The 26,714-nt window shown below is 42.6% G+C and overlaps 1 protein-coding gene across 20 annotated transcripts in view; it reads right to left on the reverse strand.

Annotated features, from left to right (window-relative positions):
- celf2 (cugbp, Elav-like family member 2) overlaps positions 1 to 26,714 on the reverse strand; it is a 210,065-nt gene that overhangs the window by 155,994 nt on the left and 27,357 nt on the right. For all 20 annotated transcript variants that reach the window (XM_032589660.1, XM_032589658.1, XM_032589657.1 and 17 more), the window contains exon 2: positions 11,572 to 11,607. In XM_032589660.1, coding sequence (XP_032445551.1) covers positions 11,572 to 11,607 — 36 coding nt within the window. The remainder of the gene's footprint in view (positions 1 to 11,571; positions 11,608 to 26,714) is intronic.

Here is a 26,714-nt window from a genome sequence, read left to right on the forward strand (position 1 = left end):
ATTACCCATTTCCGCCTCCGTTGTTTGGAATTCAAATCAAATCTGCCTCCTGTTGCATGTTGACTCAGCGCAGAGTGACGCGGCAGCAGGAAGCGGGCCGCGGCGCTACGCAGCGCTCTGATGCAATCATCGCACACATTCCCTACAAACAGCTGCTGCAGTCGCCGATCGGACGCTGCAGCCGCCGATCGGACGCTGCAGCTGTGGATTGGACGCTGCAGCTGTGGATTGGACGCTGCAGCCGCGGATTGGATGCTGCAGCAACGGCTCGATGCAAAGATCATCACTGAATATGACTGAAGCATCAACTGATGCATTCAAATCACAGCCAGCTGATTGGTTATTTGCACTGCTGACAGACCAGGTTCACTGCAAAAACACAAAACATTACCAAGTATTTTAGTCTGGTTTATAGAGCAAACATCTCAGTGTATTTGAAACAGATAAAACTAACTAAAAAGTAATTTTTCAGCAAGATACAGACATTGATTTAAGTGAACAATTCCTTAATATTGATTTTAAAATCTTCCAAACATGGGAAATGTCTTGTAAAAGGTGAAATAATTACTTTAACCAGCTTCCATATCTTACTGACAAATTACTTCTGAGTTAGTTTTGTCTTATGTACTAAAATACTTTGCACTAGAAACTAAACAAAAGTACTTGGTAAGATTCTTTGTTTTTGTGGTATCTTATTTTCCATGACCAAGCAATTCTATCCAGTAAAGATTCAAACCAGCAACTCTTCTGATTCTCATAATAAATATTAATAACTCCTTACTGCCTTCAGAAGTTATTAAGGGAAATGAAAATGGTTTCCTCCTAACATGTTCATTCAGATCTGCAGAGCTCCTTCAGAGCAGAATGCTGCATCCAAGGTGCACAAGACAGCCTCATCACAGATCCTTCCCCCAACAAGTTGTTTACATTCCTAATATTTCATGCAGTTTTCCATAGTTCTGTAAATAAACCGTGTTGTCTCTAGAGAAATGTCCTGCAGCTTTTAAAAGCATCAGAAAACTTCAAATCTGATGTTTTCCATCCAATCAGAGCTCAAAATGTCAAAGCTCCAACAAAGTAGAGTCTAGAGAGTCTGTTGAATATATATAGTCTGTACAAGAAAACAGAAATAAATCAATAAGCCACCGTACGATTATTTTTATAGATTCTAATATGTTTAAAATAGATTTATATTACATTAAACCTTGTTTTCGATACCTGCTATAAAATACAAAATAATACATTTACATAAACAGAGAGTTCTGGTTGGCTGCTTCCAGCAGTGATATAAAATAAAAAATGACTTTAAGGTTTGGTTTAAAGCAGGGGTCTCAAACTCGCGGCCCGCGGGCCAACTGCGGCCCTCGGGACGATAGTTTGTGGCCCCCGCCTTAATATGAAAGTTTAATGTTAGTGCGGCCCGCGAGTTTGATATAATTGGCACTTTTCATTGTTGTATGCGGAGCTGAACGAACTTACCAATCACGGTGGAGTATATTGTTCTCGGGGGCGGGACATTGGCCGGGCCTCTTTGCATTTTCTATTTGTCATTATTTGCATGCGGTACATACGCAATTTCCGTGGCCGCTCCCGCTTCACGTGCTTCAGCATCCAGTCTGGACCCGGAAGTTGCTGATCAGTGTAACGTAATTAAGGTTAGGCGCTGTAACGCTTGGGTTGTGTTTAAGGGAGGAGAGGAGGCGGCAGATTCGTCAGGACGGTCAAAAACTCACAACCACACTGGTACTGGGAATTTCCCAGTGTTGTCCTTTAATAAATACGCTCTTCACCAACCTTACAAAGCCGGTTGAACGGCTGCTATATTATCAGACATGAAAATTGAGCAGCGTCCAAACAACCCGTAACATTACTAAAAAGTTAGGGAGCTAACATGTCCGTCTAGCACGTTTCTCCCACGCTCTCTACAGAGAAGCCGTGGCGCATACTTCTGACATCATTAGCAATACTAGAGTATCTTAAAGAGACACTACACAATTACGGCTGTTACAGCGCCTGATTACGACCAAATATGGTAATAGGCAATCAGAAAGGTTCGGCTGAGGAGGCCGTGTGTGTGAATGCGGCCCAGCCTCACCCAGACTCTACCTCCAGCGGCCCCCGGGTAAATTGAGTTTGAGACCCCTGGTTTAAAGGCAGAAACACCTTGAAGGAAACCGAAAACTGATCTGAGTTTCAGGATGTTAAACACGTTCCAGATGATTTCCTAATCAAACAATTCATTTTAAATATTACACTAAGGTGTTTGAGCAACCAGAAACGGTTCTAATAGCCTTCAGGCTTTCAGCCAGACAACAGAAGAACTTCATCTGAGAGCGGTTTGGTTCTGTTGGGTTTTGGACTTTTTATTGTTTCTTTGTTCTGTGATTTATTTCAAATCTGGATTCTGTTTCCTCTGCATTGATCCGAGAGAATTTTACCTTTGCGTATAAAATGAAATGAATCTTTAGTAAAAATGAATCAAACTATAATCTGACCTATAACCTATAATCACAAAAATGGTCGATTTTATGTTTCTGGTGCTGCAGCAGCTGCAAAAAACATCTCCAAAAGACTCCAATCTTCTTCTTCCTTGCTCTATTGTTGTGTGGATGTAATGGTCCATTCTCCGTGCTTAGCGCCACCTGCAGGTCTGGAGAGTAAAAAAGTGCATTTTCATTGATCTTCCATTTATTTTTTGCAGAGGATCAGAAGTTTCCTGTGGGAATTTGGGATGTGAAGAGATCATACAGGTTTCTTTAAACCCCTTGAGTTTATTGGGGTTAACTAGATGTTTTTTAACATTTGGTTGGAGAAAATTCTGATGCATCCACTGTTATGAACACACAGTGAATGTCCGGGGCTCTCTCCATGTGGTGATACAGAACATTCCTGGTTTTAAAAGGAGGAAACATAAATTAACTTTTGGTTTCTGGCTAAGCTTAGTGATGATGTCACACTTTGAGCGCCGTGTCTCCACGCTGCGTCCTCCCTGGACATGAGCGTTGCGTCTTTGTGATTCGGAGGAGCAGAGCCGACGCTGCAGTGAGTCCGTTTTAAATTGTTTACAGTTTAATGACCGATTTGTGTTTGCTGTTCCTGCCGAGCGCGCGCTCCGCTCTCGCTCGCTCCGCCATCCTTCTCCTGCACTTTGTGTCTCCTGCTCCCTAACACGCTCCGACAGCAAAAGGTCAATGCCCATTGGCTACATGGGGGGGCATTGAGTGATGCGAAAAGGGGTGGGGTTGTCATGGCAACGTGCAGGGAAGCAGGGACGCAGGATGCATTCGGTGCCAAAAAAGAAGAAGAAAAGAGCCGGAACCTGAGCGGGATGAAAAGCCTCCGACGGACGGCGGCTCGGTGGGTGGAGGCGCAGCGGACTGGGAGGCCAGAATAAACTGGGTTTTAACTGGCTGACGCTTTACCAGCCTGGCAAATGGGAAGGGTGTTGACTTGGCCAGTCATGCCAGTAAGGCAGACAGAGGGGCCTGAACATGGCGAGCTGCTCTGTTATGTCTGTGAGCCACATTCTGCTGAGCTTGGCTTCACATTAATAAAAGAGGGATTACTAAAGTCTGCAGGCTCCTCTTAGGCCCTCCACCAGCCAGCAGCACCCCCTCCACCCGCTCACCCCGCTCTGCATGCCGCTCACGTCTGTCCCATTCAGAAAAAAACACTCATCTGCCTATTCTCCTGTCTCTTCCCATTTCATTTCTCTGCCTTTAAGTAGAAGCAGAAGGAAATGCACGAAAACAGATAAATTATTTAGATTTTTTCCCAAAAGAAAAGAGAAAAAAAAATCTTGACTCTGCAGTTTGAAAGAAAAAGGGGAAAGGAAATGAGGAGGAGTGAGAAATAAAAATTACATTAGATACAAGATTCCACAATCATCCCGGTGATATGAAGAATTAATCTTATCTTCCAGCGGCACGCGCAGCCGGGACGCAGCGAGCGCCTCCAAAGGCTCCGAGATGACAACAGGACAAATTCGCCATTCCATTACGGCGCCATTCATCCATTGTGACGGCAGACACCTCGCGATAAGCAGCCGTATTGTTGCCATTGACAATGTCATTATGGGACAGTAAACAAGAGACGGCGCGGCGGGTCGGGATGAACCGGGCGGGGCGGCGAGGTCACAGAGCCAATCTGGGATGAAAGGATGCGAGACCCCACGGGAGTGATAAGACACCTCTTCTTCTGCTCCATCCGTCTCTTCTCCCAAAGCCAAGGGCGGCCGAACGCCAAGAACAAAGCTCAGCCGCGCCGCGCCGCCGTAATCAACTCCTCTGTACTCACAATCTTCCCTGGAGGTCGTCCGCAGAAAGAGGCTTAGAAGGAGGAACGGCTCCAGGATCACGGCTGTTAAGATGGGAAATAGGTTGACATTCAGCGAGTCTCTCACTCCGTTTTACAGACCATGAGGGGAGCAGAGCCTGCAGGTAGAGCCAGGCAGGCTTCCAGCTCAACAACATGACCCACAGCAGATACTTCCTCCAATATTTTCATTGATTAATTCGATCAATACGACCAGATAACGTTCTGAAGAACAAGTTGAGACAAGATTCAGGCGTTATTGTTGAGGAAACTAAGAATCAAGAGATTAGTTTGGAAAAATGGAGTCAAATCAGTAAATCAAGGTTTGATTGGTCCATTTAAAAAGCTCTTTAGCCAATGAAAATACTCCTGGAATAAAAGTTTCATTCATCAGAAGCTTCATGTTTGATTAGTTTAGACAAAGTCATTGGTAAAGCTGCATTCACACCAGCCAGGTTCAGTCCGCTTTGACACGACTCCAGTCCGCTTTAACTCGGCTCCAGTCCGAATTAACCCGACTCCAGTCCGCTTTACTCTGACTCCAGTCCGCTTTAACTCGGCTCCAGTCCGAATTAACCCGACTCCAGTCCAAATTAACCCGACTCCAGTCCGCTTTAGCCCGACTCCAGTCCGAATTAACCCGACTCCAGTCCGAATTAACCCGACTCCAGTCCGAATTAACCCGACTCCAGTCCGCTTTAGCCCGACTCCAGTCCGAATTAACCCGACTCCAGTCCGAATTAACCCGACTCCAGTCCGAATTAACCCGACTCCAGTCCGAATTAACCCGACTCCAGTCCGCTTTACTCTGACTCCAGTCCGCTTTAACCCGACTCCAGTCCGAATTAACCCGACTTCAGTCCACTTTAGCCCGACTCCAGTCCGCTTTACTCTGACTCCAGTCCACTTTAACCCGACTCCAGTCCGCTTTAACCCGACTCCAGTCCGAATTAACCCGACTTCAGTCCACTTTAGCCCGACTCCAGTCCGCTTTACTCTGACTCCAGTCCACTTTAACCCGACTCCAGTCCACTTTAGCCCGACTCCAGTCCGCTTTACTACTCTGACTCCAGTCCGCTTTACTCTTTCCATTTTTTTCCTTGCTCCCAAAGAGCACAAATAATGACAACTGTAGATTTTATCTTCTGCTGTGGTACTGATATCTACTGTAGTATGTGAATTAATACATGTTCTGCATCTAAAATAGGCAGTTATGTTTTCAGGGATTTTCAGCTTTTTTCAGGGGGCTGTGGTTCCTAACCTTGTGAAAACTGTAGTAAATAGTTTGTAAAAAGTTACTCTCATTTATTGAGATAATTTAGAATTTATTCTCATTTATAACCTTTTCAAAAAAAGCAATAGAAAAACAGCATTTTGCAAACTGAAGGGGCCATAGATACAGCTGGGGGGGGACACCCATCAGATTTTTAAGGTAAATCAGAAAGTGGAGTCTCATTCTGCTCTTTTTGGGTTAAACTCTTTTGGACCTCTGGTCACCGCCTGAATAATTCACTCCGTCTGGCTGCTGCTCTGCTGGAGATGTTCAGCATTAATGAAATTTTCCTGAAAAGGTAAAAGAAGAAGCAGGCTCCAACTGATTTCATCATTTTAGGAGTTTCTGTTGCAGAAAAGATGTTGTATAAAATAAATGTGAATTTATAAGGTACTTCTCTTAGCAAAATATTTTTAAATAAAGAGTTTTCTTTGAATGATTTTAACCTGAAACTCCAGAAGCTGAAGCGTTAGCATTCTGGGCATGCTCCGACCCCCTCCCTGTGGGCCTGGAGCTGACAGGATTGTTCCTGTTCCATTTGCAGACATTAGCACTGGGAGATTAATTTGTCCCCTTCCATTAGGTGGGAAAGCAGCCGCCATGGCTGCTCAATTATCGCTTAACAAAAAGAAAAATACTCAAACGCACAGGAAGCATCAAAATAACAAGCATGAGCGTCGCCGCATCATGCGGATGCATTTCTGTGCGTTCGTCAGCGGCAGCAGTGGGCAGGTGTCTCTGCTTTCTGCAGCTAATTAACAGAAAACCTACTGACACTCGGCTCTGCACAGGATGACAGGAGATGGAGAGAGGGGGATGGAGGAGGACGAGATAAAGGGTGTTTCTGCGTTTTGACTTCCTGCTGCTTCTTTTTTTATGACGACTCTGACTTCATTAGCAATAATGAACATCAGCGAGGCTCCATGAAATGTTTGGATCCTTAAAAAGACAAGAAATCCGTTTAAATCCGCCTGTTTTCCGGCCAGAGTGACAGACGGCATTCCAGCATCATTCCCACCAGTTTGGTGACTGGGATGGCCCCAGTATGGCCGCCCCAGGACTCAGACATCTGAGCATCACAGAGGAGATGTTAGCATGAAAATCTGTGACAGAAACAAAGTCTGATTGTAGATCTGTTTTTTTTCCCGTCGCGCTCCGCTGATGTGACGATGCTGCCGTGTGGTGAGACTCGCTAATTGGCTCACCTGTTTCTGCGCCATCTGGAGCCTCTCAAAAAATAAAACAGGAGAAAAAAGATCCACACCGAGTTCCCCAAACATCCCTCACACACACACACACACCCACACCCACACACACACACACACACACCCACCCACACACACAGAGGAATACATGCAGTACCTACATTCAGCTGAAATGTGTAAACCAGCTGAAAAACATGTAACATCAGAGTTGGGTTGTAACTACTTACATTTATTTAAGTAACTTTTTTGAAAAAAAATACTTTTAGGAGTATTTTTACTATGCTGTACTTTTTATTTTTAACTTGAGTAAAAATATGTTGAAGTAGCGCTAATTTTACCTGAGTATAATTTTTGTTCTCTGTGCAACTTCAAGATCAAGATTCAGCCCCAAATTAGAAAACAGTAAAAATAAAATCAAACTAATATTGAGATTGTATAAAAGGTCCTGAAAAACTAAAGTATGTCAATACCTATAAAAATAAATTAAATATATGAATCACAGACGTTTTCCGTCCAGATTAATCAGTTTGTTTTTCTAAATAAATATATTAATAAGCAGAACTCCATTCAATAAAAAAATATGAGAAATCAAAGAGAAAAAAGCAATAATCTCTAATTGGAGGCATCGTTTTATGGTTTTTATTGCTGTTTTTATGAGCGGTTCTAATCCTCCCGGCTCCCATCGGGTTCCAGGTCGGAGCTTCGGATCGCAGCAGGAAGTTCCTCCGGGCAGCAGCGCCTCCCCTGCCACCGGGCGCGCCGCTGAGCACGCTCACAACAACCCGGTGGCAGCAGAAGAAGAGCCGTCGTCATTAGCAACGGCTCATAATTCATGCGTTTGGATGAAAAATGGATGAGCGGCGGCCATGACACCAGCTGCTGGGAAAGTCTTCACGGCCTTTGGTTCTGTTTGGTTCTGTTCGGTTCTGTTCGGATGTTGCATCCTGACTCGCCGCTCATGGCAAGATCTGAAATGTTCAGACTGTCAAGGTTTTGTCCTTTGTTCTTGGTAAAACATCCTCATCTCAGTGAGACTGGAAGGAAAAGATCAGTTTAACCTCAGCTGGATTCAGGCCTGGACTTTGACTAGGCCCAGTCATTTCCTTTTATTTCTGACTTTGCCATCTGCATGTTCCACCAAAATGAGTTTTAGAAAAAGCCCCAAAGACTTTTTTCTGTCAACTTTAAGAAGCTGCTGAGGGAAACCATCCCCGCAGCATGATGCTGCCACCACCATGCATCATTATGGTGTGAAAGAATTGACTGAATTAGGTGAGTTCATGCGTATCATGAAAATATGAGTCATTCTTTTTGATTTCCAGGATTAAAATAGTTCTGGGATTTTTCTTATAGTTTAGTTTTATTACGTTGTGACGTTTAGTTAGTTTTTAGAGTGTTTGCTTCACATCAGTTAGAAAAGCTAATAAACAGACTAAACAACACAAAGAGCATTAAATCTCTAATTTCAGTGTTTTAGTTTTATAAACTAACAACAGTTCCAGTTATATTTTTCCTTTCTTTCAGTTGATGAACATGTTTTCTCGGTTGGCTGTAATAACCTCGGTGAGGTTTTCCCAGAGCGATCGCTCCACTCAGCCACTTCCTGTCTCATAAATATTCAGTTGTGGGAAAAACCGGGGGGCGGGGCCTGGAGCGGCGTAGCGAGGGGCCGCCGTTGTCATGTGGCAACCGGGAGGCAGTAAGGGAGCCGGCGTACCGGGACGCCGCGTTGTGTGTAATTACAGCGACTCACTGTCTGCTGAGTGGCTCTGCTCCGTAAACAGGAAGTGCGTCCCTCACACACCTGCAGAGAGGAAGCCGGGCCTTTGGAGAGCCGTCGTGTCGTGCATGATGCTATTCATCCTCTAATCAACACTTGTTTGCTGCGGCGTGTGTGTGCGTGCGTGGGGAGGGGTGTGTGTGTGTGTGGGGAGGTCATGTCAGAGCCAATGGAGGGTTTGCGGCTCATAATGACCGAAGCTGAAAGGCATCCGAGGAGCCGCGGCGGCTAATTATCAGCTGTGTGCCTTCAAAGAACATTATCAGGACAAAGACCTGCAATTAGACACTCTCACCCACACAATCCCCTCGCAGCCTTCATCACCCCCATTTCCGCCGTCAACTCTTCCTCCTCCCAAACTGTCTTCCTCTCCTCTCCACCCTCTTTCATTTGCTCCCTATGAGTCCCACGACCCTCTTTTCCTCCATTTTTTCATTTCCTGTCTCTCTTTTATTTATCCCCAACCTCCCAATTCCTGCCTTGCTCCTCCTCCTCGCTCCTCTTCCTCCTGGCCCAAAACAGACACTTAAATAACAAGCCGGGTGTCAGTCAAACCGCCAGAGAGCTTCATTAGAGGAGGAGAGCACACAGGATCAAATTATACGCCCAGTTCTGCTTCGTGTGAACGTGTGTGTGAACGTGTGTGTGAGGCGATTGGACGGCGGCGGTGGAGACGGAGAGGAAGCGAATGCGCTGCAGAATGACGCAGCTGTGTGTCGGATTAGAGCTGCGTCTGTTTGTTTGTGTCTGACAGTCGCAGCCTCGCCCATTTTCTCCAATCAGGCAGAAAAACAAAAGCTGAATTATTCTCACATTCTTCTCTTTTTCTTCCACGTTCCAGTTTTAGCTGCATCCGGCCGGATCCCGGGATCGGTTCTGAGCTGCTGGATCCACTGGAGCGGATCCAGGTCCGAACTCATGAATACATGAGCTCAATGTGAGAAATATTAGATAATTCTGCATAAAGATGCTAATAACGCGAATACCAATATTTCTACTTCACTCCAATCAAAATAGATTCATTGAAGCCTAAATGTTGCCGCGCTGCAGCTTTTATTTAAAAAGTCATGAAATATTTACCACAAAAATATCACAACTGATGAAAAGATAATCAAACAGATAAAAAATGATGCTTCACTTCCTTTAAACATAAAAATAAAAAAACAGCCATCCTGAAGTTTTGAATAAAACACAGATTCTCCACCAGGGGGCGCAAAGCAAGAATTAAAAACTGAAACAGTTTCGCTACGTTTTCATTAAAACACTAAAACTTAACACTAAACTGATTCTACAGCTTAAAGCCTGCAGTAACACTGACCCTCCCCCACCTGTTGCTGAGCACTGCCAGCCAGCTGGCTGAAACTCCGTTTGGAAATATTCCTAATGCTGAAAATCCACATCAGTCATGACAAGAAATCAGCAATAAAACGTAAACATATCAATAATTCCATCCAGAATCCGCTTCAACTGGAATGACGTCATTTAGTGACTTAATTACAAATATATAACAGAAATATGCCATAAATATTGTTTGAGCAGCTCGTAATAAAAAGAGATAAAATGTTAAATTAGAAGCAGAACAAATTAATTTCAGCTAAACTTGAAGCAAAGCATCGTTATTAGATAAACCTTTTCAGGTTTCACAAACAAAATCTGGAATATTAAAAACTATATTTGGGAAAATCAGTTATCCATATTATAATATACAATATTATAATTACCAATTCTTACATAAATATATATGGTTTAATTAGATATCGCTGGAAATTTGAGTTTCTCCGTTCAAAACTTTTAGTTTTATGATAATTTCCTTTTGACATGAATAACTGAGATATTAACCGTCACTACAGATTTAACCCCAAAATAATCTATTAATGATCTTTAAGAATAATTCTATTACAAATATCTCCAAAAATAATTTTAAGCTTTCTTTTAAAAATGTTTATCAGCAGAAAAACAAACTAAATTTATTTAAAATGTAAACTGAAACATCTTGGAAGGAAAAATGTGAAAACCTGAAATATTCCTTCTGGACCAGCAGGACATGAACTGTGGATCTCTGCAGAACATTTGGTCTGAACCAGTTTCAAGATTTTACATTCAGTTTTTCATTACAAAGTCTCGTTTGTGTGTTAAAATATGAGTTTGATTAAAAATCTTATGTTGGATATCTTAAATATGACAATAAAAGTGCCTGATAATGTCTAAAAGTTTAAGTTTAAGATGTTTTAATCACAAATACGTTGAAAAAAGTTCAATATTTCATTATAAAAGACGTTTTACCACAGAGAGCAAAGGTCAAGCCAAACTAAAATCACAGAAAATGCAAACATGACCTTAATACAGCAGGACATGATCCTGATTATCTAACAAACTCCAGCCTGCATTTGGCCTTTTGGATGAAATATGAATCCATCCTGCAGGAAAAGTTGCAGCCAACATTCAAACTGACCAAAATGCTTTTCTAAAAAACTTAGAAGCAAAACTTTGCGAATCTTTTATGTCATTAAAACCACATATTCTTTAACAATCCAGACTCCTAAATGGATCTTCTCCTTTCTGCTCCATTTCCCTGCTCTAGAAATCAGTTCATAAAGACTTAAAATGTCATAAGAGAGGAAATCCATCACAGCGTTCATCCCTCTGTTTGCTGGAGTTTGGAACAGGATCGACCAATCAGATGCCTCCGTTCGCCTCACTGATGGCGCTCAGGAAGGATTCTCATCTTTCCCGTTAGCGACGCCTCAGATGAGGAATAGGTGGAGCTATTTTTGACCGGGCCTTATTTAAAGCTCCCCGCCCCGCTCTGGGTCCAGCGCTGACGGCTTCGGTTTAATGACCTCGCCCTCTCCAATTTCCTCCTCTCCTGTCCAGGAGTTCAACTCATCATTCTGTCCTTCCAGACCAACAAACCCGCAACCCGCCGCAGCTCTGATGCTGCCCTGCAGGACGCATGCGGCACTGCATGCGGCGCAGGAAGAGGAGGAAAGTTTTCCTACCTTTGTATCGGTCCAGAGAGGTCGCCGGCGTCCTGCCTGCAAGACAAAAGATTAGAGAAAAGATTAGAGAAACGTCTTGAAGAAAACCAGGAAACCAAAAACAGAGAAAACAGTTTCATAACGTTCCCATAAAGAAGTTCGAACCATTTAAATTTTTCTTCAAAATGATGGTAATTTTTGATAAAACATTTCTAAAATTTTGCATTCAGAACATCCAGACTGTTTCTCCCCCTGATAGTCCGGTAAACCAGGTTCAGCTGCTGTGGTTCTCTTCCTCTCTGCTCCCAGTCAAACCAACCTGTTCCCCTCCTGGCCTGTGGGGGCGCTGCACCAAGAACCACTGAAGGAAACGACAGAAAAACCTCTGGAGACACTGAGAGCAACTTCCTTCTTCACCAAATGGAAACTAAATGGAGGCGTCAGATTTAAGCGGTTGGAGGATTTCAGACTATGAGCCATTTCTGCTGCTAGCGCTAGGTTAGCACGTTAGCTTTGGTTGTATTTACCCAGAATGCCCTGCTCTGTAGTCCATTTCCTGCTTGGTGTTCACACTCGAATCACACCAGAGTTCACTTTGGGATCTAAACTCTCCAGGACTAAATAATACTGATATAAATTCCCAGACTGCATTGAACTCTGTGTAACGCAGGTTGTTGCATGGCTGACTGCAGATTTTGCACCAGCAGATAGCCTGACTAACCTCCAATCAGCTCATCAGAAAAGTTAAAAGTAGCAAAACCACAGAAAAGTGAGAATATCAGCACTTCACCGTCTATGATTAATACCAGATGGTTCTTCTACATTTCTGCTTTCGTTTGTCTATCAAAACAACAATAAATGTAGAAAATATTTTAACGTTAATAAAAAACGTTGCAGCAGCAGCAGAAACAATAATTCCCTCATTACAAAAATGGTGAAACAGTTGAGCCTCAGTTTGACTTTAAGCTACTTTAAATCAAAAAGGAAACAGTTGGATGCAGATGAAGGTGGAAATCACATAGGATATTGGCAAACACACACACACCCCAACACACACACACACACACCCACCAGGCGATCTAAATGGTAAATTGGTCGTGTGTGTCCTTGGGAACAGTTGAGAAACTTCTTCCTTCCTCTGGGTTTTCTCCAGAATTCCCTGCTGTTTCCTCTTTTTCCCTCCTTCTCTTTTTCTTTCAGCCCTTCTTCCAATTCTCTGTTCCTCTTCCACTGCATGTAAATAAATTGGTCCCCGGGCCCCACCACTACACAATGTGTGTGTGTAAGCAAGCATAGCGCTCAGTGCAGACACACACACACACACACACAACCCTCCCAATCTCAGAGCAGCCCCTAATTAGCCAGAGTTTTATTGTCACAGAGGTAAATAAAGTAAAGAATGAGTTGGAGCTCTGAGTGCGGAGGTGAGGGAGGTGATGGGGGTGAACGGGTGGAGTGGGGGGGGAGAAAGTGCAAGTGAGTATTATGATGATGAAATGCGGCGAAAAACTCGCAGCTCCTCCTCAACATGGCGGCCAATCACCGGTCGCCGCTCTTTGCATTTCAAAGACACACTCTTGTCTGTTTCATCTCCCCAAAAACCAGCAGAGACGATTGTCCTGTTATCCTGCAACACACACACACCACACCACACACACACACACCCACCCACCCACCACACACACACACACACCACACCACACACACACCCACCCACCACACACACACTCTGCAGCCACCTCTGCTTCAGTCCATTTTCCTCCACCATGAATTATGAAGAAGAGGAAATGGAACATCAAACACACTCTGCTTGCTCTTCAACGTTTACATCGCGACACACACACACCCCCACCCCTCCCCCCACACACACACACACCCCCACCCCTCCCCACACACACACACACATGCCCACCCACACACACACACACACCTGAGACACACCAAACCTGCATTTCTACGTCTGCATGTTTGCATCCACCACTTTCCGAACACTTAGTCACTTATATTATTATATCTGGATGATAAAGCAGCAGAACTGAGTCAGATCTGATTCAACAGGATTAATGAAAACAGCAGCAGCATGTTCAGCCATGATGGAAAAGTAAGTACACCCTCGGTTAAATCAGAGCTTTAATTCACTAATTCAGTTCAGAAAGAAAAAATTCATGACACAAAATGCTATTATATCAAGAGTTTCTATTAATGTTGATAATTATGGCAAACAGCTAATAGAAAATCCAGATTTCTATATTAAACTAATTTTTGATAAATATTCAAAGTTTCTGAAAAACTGAATTCTGAGTTGTTTCATAAGTCATAAATTATCAAAATGGACAGAAAGACGTTCATAACTATAATATCATTATAAATGAAGCTGTTGGTCTGAAACGGAGATTGGAATGGGGCCCAAGATGACAATCTGCTTAAGGCCCCAAAAGGCTTTGGACCGGCTCTGTGACATTCCTGATTTCTCTTTATATTATTTATGGTCTGAAATATCAATAATAATGTTTATGTGTAAAATTTCTCTCTCCACATCCTGGTCTTTATTTCCTGGAGTTAAATGAACCTCAGGACGTTACAGAACCGTCCTGGTCTCGACGCTCTGAGGCAATAATGGATCAAAACTCCCAAAACAAACAACAACGGTGCTGCAGCCGCTTATTTCTCCACCAAATATTCAGGATTTGATTTTGAAAGTAAAACTGTGCTGAGTGTTTGGTACCCAGCGCTCATTAGCAGGGTTTGTTTTGGCGCCGGCGTTCCCAGGGTTGACCTGTCAGTCAAACGGCGCCGCCGCTGCTCTGGGGGTTCTGGAGACGGTCGGGAGCTTCGGGGACCAAACAGTCGGGAAGCCGTGATAATTATGACTCTTGTTTGTGGAGATGAGAAGGAAACAGGTTGTGCTGTTTTGAAACAAAACATTTCACCCATGAAGGGCTGGAGAGCGGGTCAGGACCACAGCAAGCTGACAGGGGGTCCAAAGAGCGGCCCGGGGGCCATTTGTGGCCCTCTAAGTGATTCTGAGCGGCCCTCAACCACAACACAAAAATGGCACAAACTTTTTTCCAGCTAAAGGTTGATGGTCAATGCAGTCAAACAAATCTTAGTGAAATTTTTTCCACCTTTCAAAAAATATACAAGTTAAAGTCTCCAAAATATGGAACATAAAACACAAAGTAATAATTTAATTAAATTTAAGAGTAAATAGAAACATACGCTAAACTCCACTAAATAAAGCAAAAGTTTGTCAAGAATGAGCAACAGACGTCCTGATGCTGAAAATAAACACAAAAAGTCCAAAGATAATAGAAAAAACATTGTGAGTTCATATGTTTGCTTTTGTTTAAATGAGGTCTAAATAGCTGGATAGTTAGTTAAATAGTTAGTTAAATAACTAGGTAGGTAACTTTATCAAAACTAGATTTTATGTTACTTCTCCCTAAGACTTCTTTATTTTATTAAAATATCACATTGTGTTAGTTGTGCAGATAAAAATGAAATAATTAGCTTCTTTTAAATAAATATACTTTTTAATTAAAAACTGTAAAGAAATGCAGTCTTTTGTGGCACTTAATTACTTTGAAGTTGACGGTTTGATCCCAGGAGGTGAAAAGTTTGGACGGCGCTGCCTCTTTACGTCTCGTTTATTTCGGATCAAACTCTGAGGAACCAATCAGATAATCAGTGGGAGGAAGTTGGACCTTTAAATGTGATTCTTAAACAAAGTGACTCAGACAATAGACATGCAGCTGCACTGAGCATAACAGGAGCCCTTTAAATGGAAACTGAAGTGTTGCACCTTTGTTAACATGGAAATGTCAGATTAGTGTTTAAAAAGCCTTTTTAAATTTCACCGTCGCTGCAGGAGCTTTCTGCCGCCACCGCCGACCCTTTCAACCCTCTTCAGCGTTTCACCCTTTTAAGGTTTTCTATTACGGCGCCGGAGTCAGAGCAGAATCTGCAGAGCTACTTAAAACAGAAACCTGGCTCTTCAGAGGGACGGCGACAAATTAGTCCAAAACAAGAAGCTTTCAGGTCCGGTTCTGGTCGTCCAGGTGGGCCAGATCTGGGTCAGCGTTGATCACAGATGGGAGAGCAGCGTCCAGGTGGAGAGCAGCCAGACTTATGCTTAGTGACAGACACACACACACACACACACACACGCCACCGCGGGCCTGCCGGAGACGAAGAGCGGAGCTGAAACGCGACGGGCTCTCGGGGCAGCGGCGCCAGGGTCGCCACGGAGACAGCGCAGGTGGCGGGACCGGCCAGCACCACGGGCGCATTCCAGACGCCGTGATCAACAAAAGATGTGACATGAGGACGCGCAGGCTACAGCGCCACAACCAGCCGGCTGCCACGGCGGCGAGCGTTTCCCACGTCGGAGGGATTCTGGAGATCCGAGTCCGTCTGGAGAGAGGTGGCATGCTGGAGCCTCCTGGGGGCGCTGTTACTGACTGCACACAGAGGACCGGGCTTTAACTGGGACACTTTTTCATAATTATTTGCACATGAAACAATCACTGCACCGATTTCATTTTATCAGATGACCCATTTTTTATCTTCCTTCTACATGAAGAATAAAAACTGCAACAAAGAGTGGCGTTTTGGGGTCACCAGGTTTCCATGACAACCATTAGATGCTCTCTCCAGAGCAGGAGGAGCGTCTCCAGTCCCATCAGCAGCATTAAGAGTTTAGTCCTCAGGGTTTAATTTGAAGATTTTTTTTATGAAGTACGGTGGAGGCCCTGTGGTGCTGCGGGCCTGGAACCCGACTCCAGGCTCTCTATAATGTCTCAAAGACTTCAGTTAAATCTACTTATCTCTGCTTTTTAACTTCACTTGCTGTTGTTTTGAGTTCACACAGAAGTTTTTCCATGTTGAACTTTTTGTTATATTTTTTTAACAATTTAAAAAACAATTTAACTCAACTTTAATCCAACTTTTCAACTTTCTGAGACGATTTTTGTCCGATTACCGTGAATAAAGAAAACACCAATCTTTCAAAGAACATTAGTTTGTTTCTAAAGTTCATGAAGGTTAAATGAGTAGGGATGAACATTATTTTTATTTTATGATATTGGCAGACGTATGAATCAACTTCATTCATAAACTTTCCATTAATATTCACTAAAAATAAACTAAAAGCAGGAATTACAAAAGAAAAAGTCAATATTGGTGACACATTTGAACTGTAACTCTTTCTGCCGAGTTAGATGAGAAACCTTTAGACGCTTTAGTTTGAACTTTGAACCCGGTGAAGTTCCTGGAAACAGAATCATTTCCATGGAGTTTCCTGCCTCCCATGTGTGAGCGACGCAGCCGGACGGACGGAGAGGAACCGACGGTTCTGCAGAACAGAATGTCCAGAACCGCGAGCCAAGAGAAACCAAAAGCCGATAAATCTCCAGAAGCGGATCCGACCGACGTTCTGAGCCGAATGAGTCGATGCAGAGCAGCAGCTCATCGGTCAGCCGGAGCCAGGTGTGATCCGGGTCATTACAAAATAAAAGCCTTTAAATGGAGTCTGAATCCTGGGTGCCATTTGGACCTGAACCAGCAGAAAATCATTTTATCACCAGATTCAGACGATTTTTCCACTTCCTGTTTATTTTTTCCAGCTGGTGTCAGCAGCCCATCTGAGAGGAGCAAACACTTCATGTTTTTATCGTTTCGCTCCTCTTCACATCTCACACATGCAGCAACCCGCTTCACCAAGCGTCCCTCGCTCCCCGGCCAATCAGCGCCGCCCATCACACCTCCATAAGCGCTGCTAAATTCCTCCCAAACCCGACATTCACACCTTCACACAGGTAGACGTGTGAGGACCGCCGCCCGGATGCCTGTTGTCATGGTAACGGCTCTTTCAGATGCTGTCAGACCCAGATTGCTGGCCCGCCTCCAGTCGGTTCTGGATGTTTGGACCTGAGCGACACCGACAAGCTGCCGCGCCGTGACGTTGGCGCCGTACGGAGGTTCAATCAACGGACAGACGAACGAAGTGACTCAGAGACGCATCTGCTCATGTGCAGGACGGAGAGCAACCAGGGTCCAGTCAAAGTCCAGGAACACACATCTATCCTTCACTTAGAGTCTAGAAACACACATCTATCCTTCACCTAGAGTCTAGAAACACGCATCTATCCTTCACCTAGAGTCTAGAGACACACATCTATCCTTCACTTAGAGTCTAGAAACACACATCTATCCTTCACTTAGAGTCTAGAAACACACATCTATCCTTCACTTAGAGTCTAGAAACACACATCTATCCTTCACTTAGAGTCTAGAAACACACATCTATCCTTCACTTAGAGTCTAGAAACACACATCTATCCTTCACTTAGAGTCTAGAAACACACATCTATCCTTCACTTAGAGTCTAGAAACACACATCTATCCTTCACTTAGAGTCTAGAAACACACATCTATCCTTCACTTAGAGTCTAGAAACACACATCTATCCTTCACTTAGAGTCTAGAAACACACATCTATCCTTCACTTAGAGTCTAGAAACACACATCTATCCTTCATTTGGCATCTATGGATGATGGTAAAGAAAAAATAGCAAATTACAGAAAAAAACTCAAATTTCTACATTTAAATTTCGAGATAAATCTCAAATGTTCTAGAAAAAAGTTGAAATTTCTGCATTTGAAAAGTCACAAATTTGATAGAAAAAAAAACTGGGAAATTTTTGAGTTTTTAAAGTTGAAAATATTCGACTTTTGAAACAAAAATTTCCAAGTTTTTTCGCAGAAGGAAAAAACTGAAATGTAAAAAACATTTTGTTGGAAATTTGCTCTGTTTTTGTTAATCTGAAGTGGCTCCAACACGCCGTCGTATTAATTTCTCCTGACGCTCCGTCTGCAGTTGTGGGAAATATTGGAAAACCTACATGTTTGGACAGAAGATTTAATATCAGTTTAGATTAAAAATCACAAACAGAAGCACATAATGAGAACATTATTGCTCAGCATTTTGAAGATTTAAATCTTATTTAATCTTCTGTTGCAGTGAGATTTGACTTTTATTTGCAGTAAGTGGAACATTGATCAACACATTTTATATTTGTTTGATGATGGATCTGATAAATGTAATGTTTATTGATGTTTTTATGATGTAAAGCACTTTGAACTGCCTCGTCGCTGAAACGTTTTATACAAATAAACTTGAGAGAAGATTACAGCAGCTTCTGAGTTTGGTGAAGGATTTAAAACGTCTCAGAATAATCAGGTCTGCTTCCAGATCTGGACCACAACATGAAAGAAGTCTCCAGAAACCCAGAAACGCTCCTGATGCTGAAGACGTGAAGGTTCAGGTTTAACCTTCGTGTGAAGGTCAACCTGAAGGTCAACCTGAAGTTAGCCAGAGTGAACGTAGCCTAGCTTGGCTAACTTCATTTATAAACACTTTTATGAAAGTAAAACCGACCAAAAAACATCAACATGATGTGACAGAGGGTTTAGATTTGTATTTATTTACCACCTATTTCTATAGTTGACCATGCTTTACTGTATTATGTTTGTTTATGTTGCATATGTTTTATTTAAAGCTAACGCTACTAAACCATTAGATAAATATGAATGTTTCTTCTGTTAAAAGGTAAATTTTAGGTAAATTATTTGTTTCTTTTTTACTCACCACTGTTTGAAAATCAGATTAAACTTTAATAAATGAATGTTTTTAATGGGGTGCAATAAAAATATTTCAGGTAAATCATAGTTTTGGTTCTGAATCATAAAAACAACAAACACAATCAAATCCATGTTTTGGTGAATCATGCAAACTGAGTGGAATCAAAAATCAAAAGCTTTTTGATTCTTTGACTGGATATTTTGTGGACAGTCTGCAGCGGACCATTAAAACCAGTAAACGTCCATCAGGAACAGCTGGGCTCAGCTGCCACATTTCAGCAGCCTGCTAAACGGTACTTATGTCGGAGCAACAGGAACATTTTAAAGTGCAAAACAACCTGAGGACGTGGAACTGAAAACTGTGTTAAAACGCGTCCAGAAGCCGACATGGAGAATTATTCAGCTGCTAAAGGAGAGTCTGAACTGCAGGTTATGAGGATTTAATATTCGGCTCAAAAGATGATCCTTAATGCATAACTGCTACTCTGATCTGTAAAGATGAAGATGCTCAGATCAGAGCTGGAAAAATAAATGCTTACATTCCTGCAAAGCATTGAGATTTCCAACAAAAAGATCAACTTGAACTTGATGAAGATTTAAAATCCCAGAGTTCAGTTAAATCCCGGAGTCAGGAGAAAGAGGGTAAAACTTTCAAATGTTACGAGGATAAAGGATTATCCAGCAGGAGACGTCATGATGCACCGAGTTCAGTTGGTAAAAACAGGAGATAAAAGTTAGAAAAACCACAAATAGATCCATGAACATCATCATTATCAGTGTTGTTTTTATCTGTTCCCGTCATTAAAATGTGATGTTGTGAACAGATAACCTCTAAACCCCGTCATGTTTTCTGTTTATCTTCTTTAGCACTACTTTTAGGTTTTCTGATCCGTATCGATTGTTCTGACTGGAGGATTTACTGATCACTTTCTCCTACTGCTCTCCGTTTCTGCACACGTTTTGCTGCAGTTACCTTTCTGTCCTGTTTTGCTTTAAGCTTTATCAGTTTCTGGGCTATTGATCTACTTTTCCATAGAAAGTGATGCAGAGCGTCTGTGTTTGATTGTGTCTTTTTCCTGAAGAAATCACCCAATAATACCAACAATGTTATGAAGCTTTTTGTTTTGTTTTTTTGTAGAAAGTTTGCTTCAATGCTATTCTGTGTTTTGTCCTGTTTTAGTCCCTGACTGATGGATTTTGTCTTTATTTGCATGAAGGTATGCATGGTGTTGATATGATGATAAGTCAGGAAGCCCCTGATGGATCTACCCCTGCCTCCATCTTGGTCATCTGACTTTATCATTTCCATAATAAGAACATCTTGGTCCAGTGTTTAATCCAAAACAGAGAACTATGTCAGCTTCTTTTGACTTTAGGATCACACCAGTTGTCGTTAGAGCAGCTTGTCATGTTTTCACAGGTCAGGTGTAGTTCAGTTTCATGCAGCTGGATGTAAATTTCTGCATGTTTTTTCCCTTTATGTCGGCAGCAGAAATCTTCTTGAGCAGCTCAGATTTTCAGCCATATTTCTGGATTAGCAGCATCATTTTGTGATTTTGTTTTCAAGGCCAGGAAGCGTAACGAATGTTCCTCGTAGAACTGAATAACACAAACGTTGCACTCACAGTCGTTGGTTTTGTTGTGGAAACTATACGAGCTAACAAACCTTTCAGAACCAGTCGGGGTGTAAAACGGACCGGCTCCGGAGCGAGAAGTGGGCCATTAAACTGTAAAGCTGCATGTGCTCCTGCTACAACAGGAGCCTCAATGGGCCATTTCCCTTCGCGTGTGGCCTGGAGTGTGTTAGCGGCATTCATGCACTCATGCATGCACGTGTGACATATTGAGGGCGTCTAAATGCGCCGAGAGAAACGACCTGCGTGTTAAAGGGTGAACAAAGGGAGAAGTGGCAGCAGAGTGTTAGGCCTCATTTACTTTGTCATATTCAAGGGCCATGCAGGCTGCACACACACGCCCGCACACACACACACACCCCCACCCACACACACACACTTACACAGTCATGCTGAGAAATGCAACAACCTAAAAGACTCCCGAGTCATCCATCAAGCCTCGTCTTCCTCATCCTCCTCTTCCTCATTAATAGCAGCAGCAGAGATCGGCTCCATTAGCTCAGACCTCCTCACACATGCAAATGAAGCGCCGTTATGGAGGCATGCGTCAGGCGCCGCCGCCGCTCCTCGACCCAGCAGGAGGGCAGGGCGGGCAGGGAGGGCTGGGTTCACGGCCGACACAACGGCGGCTAAATGTAGACCCATCAGGGTTCTGATTGGTCCGGGATGTGGAGATGGTGAGCGAGCGAGGGGGAGAGAGAGGCCGGCGCCTTGAGACTGGACAACAGGAAGTTAGAGGAGTTACCATGACGACTGGCCAAACATTTTAAAGGTCATGGTGGGTTTGCACCGGGACTCTGGTCGTTTTCACCATGAATCTCTGCTGGTTCTGATCCGGAGCCCAGACACCCGGACCGGGACCGGTTCTGGTTCTCCACTGGACTCCCACAGAAGCTTCAGGTGTTCCCGCAGCAGGACAGTCGTTTGGTGTGTAACGTATCAAACTACAGGAGCTTCATATCCATAATTATTGACTCGTTTTCTGAAATTTTCCCAAACTGCCGTTTCTCTTCCTGCTTCAGTCATTATTTCACACCTTTGTGTTTTTTTTTTTATTCTTAAGCAGTCATGAGTCACAGTGGTTGTTGCTAGGCAACCAAAGACTGAATGAGTTGCTAGGTAACCAGAGGGTGAGCGAGTTAGTTGATGCCACCAAAAAGCTTTTCCTCTGCCTACATCCCCCAGAATGCTGTGCGGTTCTGGATCAGAGTTCAGTTTAATTATTGATCATTCTATCAAGCATGTAATCTATTGATATCGATCACGTTTCTATTGCATTATTGATTTATTGGCTTTATTTTTCTTGTTCGGTGTGGTTTGCGTTCATATGGAGCTCTTTTGCAAGCGGACTATAATGTATAAACAAAGTCCTACAGCTCAACTCTCTGCTGCTCCTGGATGGGGAAGCTCTGGCCTCGTCTCCAAGGTCGCCGCTGGTTGAAGGTCGGTGGACAGGAGAGTCGGTTAATTGAGTTTTGACAGCTGAAGCTTCGTCTGCAGCAGCCAAACCAACACCGGCTCATCCATCGGTAAAAACACCAGGAAGCAGATTTTGCTGGTACCCAGAGAGGTCGTTAAATCTCTTCCTGGGAATTACCTCCTCCGATGGAATGATTATACCATAGAGACGTATGCAGTGAAGCCATTACTGACAGTTTGCTGCTGTGCAGCCCATGAGGAAGGTCCTTTCTTTGTACACTGTAGCTTTCACAGCCTTGAAGAACTGTCACACAAATTACTGTAATTATCCATCTAAATGTCTTTTCTGTTCATTTAATGACTTCATTTATTACAGTTAAAGCCAAATTGCAGTTTAAAGCCACAAGCAATGAAAAGAAGCACTTTTCTTAGGCAATCAACACTTGATAATGCTCTTTAGACTGAGATTTAAGATCCATGCACCTGAAACGCTGAATCTGGGCTGACATGCATGTAGCTGCGTTTTACTCTCATTTATCTTTTGTGTTTTAAACACAATTAGATCCTCAGCCACCTTCTGCTGTTTGCTGCTGCAATTAAAGCCCTGATGTCTGGAAGTTCATTAAAATGCTGTAGTTGTATATTGGCAGTAATCGGCTTGATTAGTCAAGTGTTGATTGTGCTAATTCTGCTCTCAGCTCCAAAAATACAACTTCACCCAACATAACATAAATAAACAGGTAAAGGCGTGAGTGGATTAATAAACATGACACTGAATCAATTAAATTACGCAAATAAAAAGACATAAATCAGAGCATAAAGGCTTTTGTTCCCTTTAACTAAAGAGACACTTAAGGGTTTTCCTGACAATATATACAACCCAAAATCTATATATTATCATTTATTTTCTGCTTTTAGTGCCACAAACTGTAAATAAACTGTAAAGGTGATGATGATGTGCTGATGGATGTGAAACATAACGCAGCTGAAATGATGCTGCATCATAATTTGACTCAACTGAGTCATTTTGTTGCTAAAGCTACATGCTAACTACATTCATTTCCTCCATTGGAGAAATGAAAACGCATTAGATACATTGCAGAAACAAAGAGGAGTAAACTTCAGCCAAAAAAAACTCAGACATTTTCAGATCAAACTCAGAAATATTCTAAAAAAAAAAAGAACATTTTCAGAGTTTCAAATGACAAAAAGAAACGTTAGACGTTTCAAACTCAGAAATGTCTTTTTTTCTAGAAAATTTATGAGATTATTGTTTAAACTTTCTGAGATTTATCTAGCAAATGCTGGTTTTTAGTGGAAATGTCCTTTTTTATTTTTGCGACGGCCCTAATAATCCGAACTCCAAAATAAATAATTTTATTTATTTAAATAAATAAAATAAATTTCCGAATAAATTTCGGTCTAAATAAATTTCCGATCAGTCCCGGTGACTCGATCGGTGACGAAAGGCGGCCATATCAGATCCGCCGCTGCCGAATGAAGCCTGTGGATAAATCAATATGACCGCGGTCTGTTCATCAGATTTGGGGCGGTGGCTTAGACACTGAAATGTCAGCCTCTAATCTCTTTAATAGCGGGATATTACATTTTAATCCCAGTCTGATTCCGTGGCTCTCTTCATTAAGGCCACCTGCAGACGGCATGGAGGAGCGAGGGGCAGGAAGAAGGTAAATACAGAGAGATCGCTATCAAAACAGAGCTGGTAATTAAGCCAGAGAGGAGGAGGAGGAGCAGAGGGTGAGGAAGGGCCGGGTTACGGAGCGTCGACGCGGCGCGGTGATTGACTGCGAGACGCGGAGGCAGTAAAGTGATGTGGATGAGGAGTGAGGACAAATTGATATGATCACAACATGTCACATTAAAGACAGGCCTGCCATCCATCAACATGATGAAAGGCCTCCTTCACTCCAACACTAACCCGCCGCCATTGATCTCAATGCTTCACTTCGCCAGCCACTAACCATTTATGATAACTATCATTATGCAGTTACGAGGACGATGACGATCTATCATAGCTCTGCAGGCCACAATGAAAAGATAACCCTTGCTAATTTGTTGCACTGACGAGCTCAAATCACGGAGGGAAATTAGCTAGAAAAGAGAATAATTTCACTCAATTTCCCTCAATTATGTCAGAAAATAATGAAAAGTGAAAGTGGATGAAGACGATGGTTGAAGGGACCTAAAGGCAGAAGCGTGGATGATGAGTTTGATTTGTTTTAGGGACGTCTTCAGAGACGCAGGCAGAGGAAAAGTAACATTGATGATAAGAGCAAATATGCTTTAAATCAGCACTGAGAAAATCACTGAATCAATATCAATTAGGCTGCAGAGAGCCCAAACGGACAACTGGCTTTGTTTTAACTAATGAAGTCTGTGGAGAATCTTATCTGTCCTGGTTCCCCGCCACACACACACACACACACACACACACACGCAAACACCCCCCCACACACACACACTCCTCATTACCAACCATGACAGTTTGGAAAACACACAGATGTCCTGAAACTCGTCAGTCGCTCCATGATGGAGATTTAAAATGTTGGGAATGCAGCTGGGTGGATACATTTCTCTGATCTTTTGGGTTAGCTTTAGGATTTATGGACCACTGAGCTCAACAAACCATTTATGTTTATCTATGTAGTAAAACTGTAGAAAATATTTGATTTCCACTGAAATACCAAGAAAACGTTCTGATACTGAGAAAACTCAGGTATCAGTTGGACTTCAGGAGTTCGAAGAATCGAACCGGATCATTCTGACTAACCAGCTGAAAGGGGTGTGTGTGTGTGTGTGCGTGCGTGGGTGTGCGTGTGTGTGTGTTGGACTCTGAGGTTTGACATTTTAATGGATTTCATAACGAATTGCAGCTTAAAATAGCAGAAAAATAAAAGACTAGAACTGCACAGTTTCCGTTTCCAACAGCATCAAAATATGAACATAAATTTGTATTTTGATTAAAAATACAAAGATAAATCCAGAAATGAGAGGAATTGGACAGATTTTAGCTGAGCAAACGATCAGAAATGATTATAGTTTGTCTGTGAAAACAGCTAAACACGACCAGCAACAATAACACTCTTCAGAGTGAATGAAGAGACTGAGGGAAGGTCACTCAGTTTGCTTTCTTTTGCCGCGTTTCCACTGACGACAAAATTGCGCAAATTAGAATTAAGAAAATTTGCAAAATTGAAAAATTTTCCACACATTTGTAATGAAAACGCAGCTAAAGATGTTTTAAATGAGTTCATCAGAGGCGACGAACGATGCAGTTTAAAACAGCGTCTGCAAGACGGTGAGAGAGAGCAAGACTTTTAGCAGATACAAGGAAGGCTGAGCAGAATTAAACAAAACTGTTCAGTGTTTTTCTATACTTTTTACCTCAATCCCTCGTATAAAAACTGTTGACTACAAATGAGAAAATATCTTAAATATTGTTATCACTCTCAGCAGCTACAAATGCCATTTTTCCAGCATCAAAATATGTAAATTTATCTTTTTATCATTTTTTAAAAAGTATAATCTTTTTGTGTTTCCGCCTCATTTTGAAATGGGAGAAAATCTCAGCTGATGTGAACTAACAGTAAGAACTCTTTGCATATCTAAATGAATGGAAATTGTTAAAACTTATGTTGCTACAATAATCTGGATTCAGCTGTTGCAGAGTGAAAACACACACCCACACACACACACACCCCATCCGAGGCGGGCGGCGTGCAGCGAGGCTCCTCTGGGTTGCCGTATCATTTTAAACATCCATCAGCTCAGCAGAGATATCATATTAGCTCCTCATCTGCATACGGCACAGACAGAATGACAAACGAGAGAGAGGGAGCGCTCGCTCCTCGCCTCCTTCCTGCGCCTCCTTCCACCCTCCGAACCTCGCTCTCCTCCCTCCGTCTCCTTATCCCTCTCTTCTAACCTCCTAAATTGGATCAGCGCTGCCAGCCGAGCGTGTGCAGGAGTGTGTGTGCACATTGTTGCGGTGTAATCACATCTTTTAAATGGAAAAAGGGGATGAATCTCAGGAGAAACGATGACCACTGGGCCCATATCTGACTCCTGAGCCCCCAGTCCCCCCAGTCCCCCCAGTCCCTATTGGCAGTCTTTGTATTTCAGGATACTCCATCACATTTGCTTTCACCAGGCAATCTAAGAGTCCTGAAAACTTTTCTTCCCTCAGATCCTCCGTCTAATTCTCCTCCACAACTTTCAGTCCAAACTTTTCTGCAGTTTTAACCTTTAAGCAACATTTTCTGGGTATTTTTAACACGATAATTATGATACAAAAATAACCCCAATGAGCATTATAAGCACTCATTTGACTTTTTGAATGCTGGAAGCTAAAACAAGAATTATTTTATATTTATGCAGTGAACTGATAAATTTTCCAATAAGCTGCTTTATGAGAGAACACTTTTGGTTTAAATTGTGTAAGTTCAATAA

The sequence above is a fragment of the Xiphophorus hellerii genome, chromosome 17 (genome assembly GCF_003331165.1).
Source record: "Xiphophorus hellerii strain 12219 chromosome 17, Xiphophorus_hellerii-4.1, whole genome shotgun sequence".
In the NCBI taxonomy this organism is placed as follows: domain Eukaryota; kingdom Metazoa; phylum Chordata; class Actinopteri; order Cyprinodontiformes; family Poeciliidae; genus Xiphophorus; species Xiphophorus hellerii.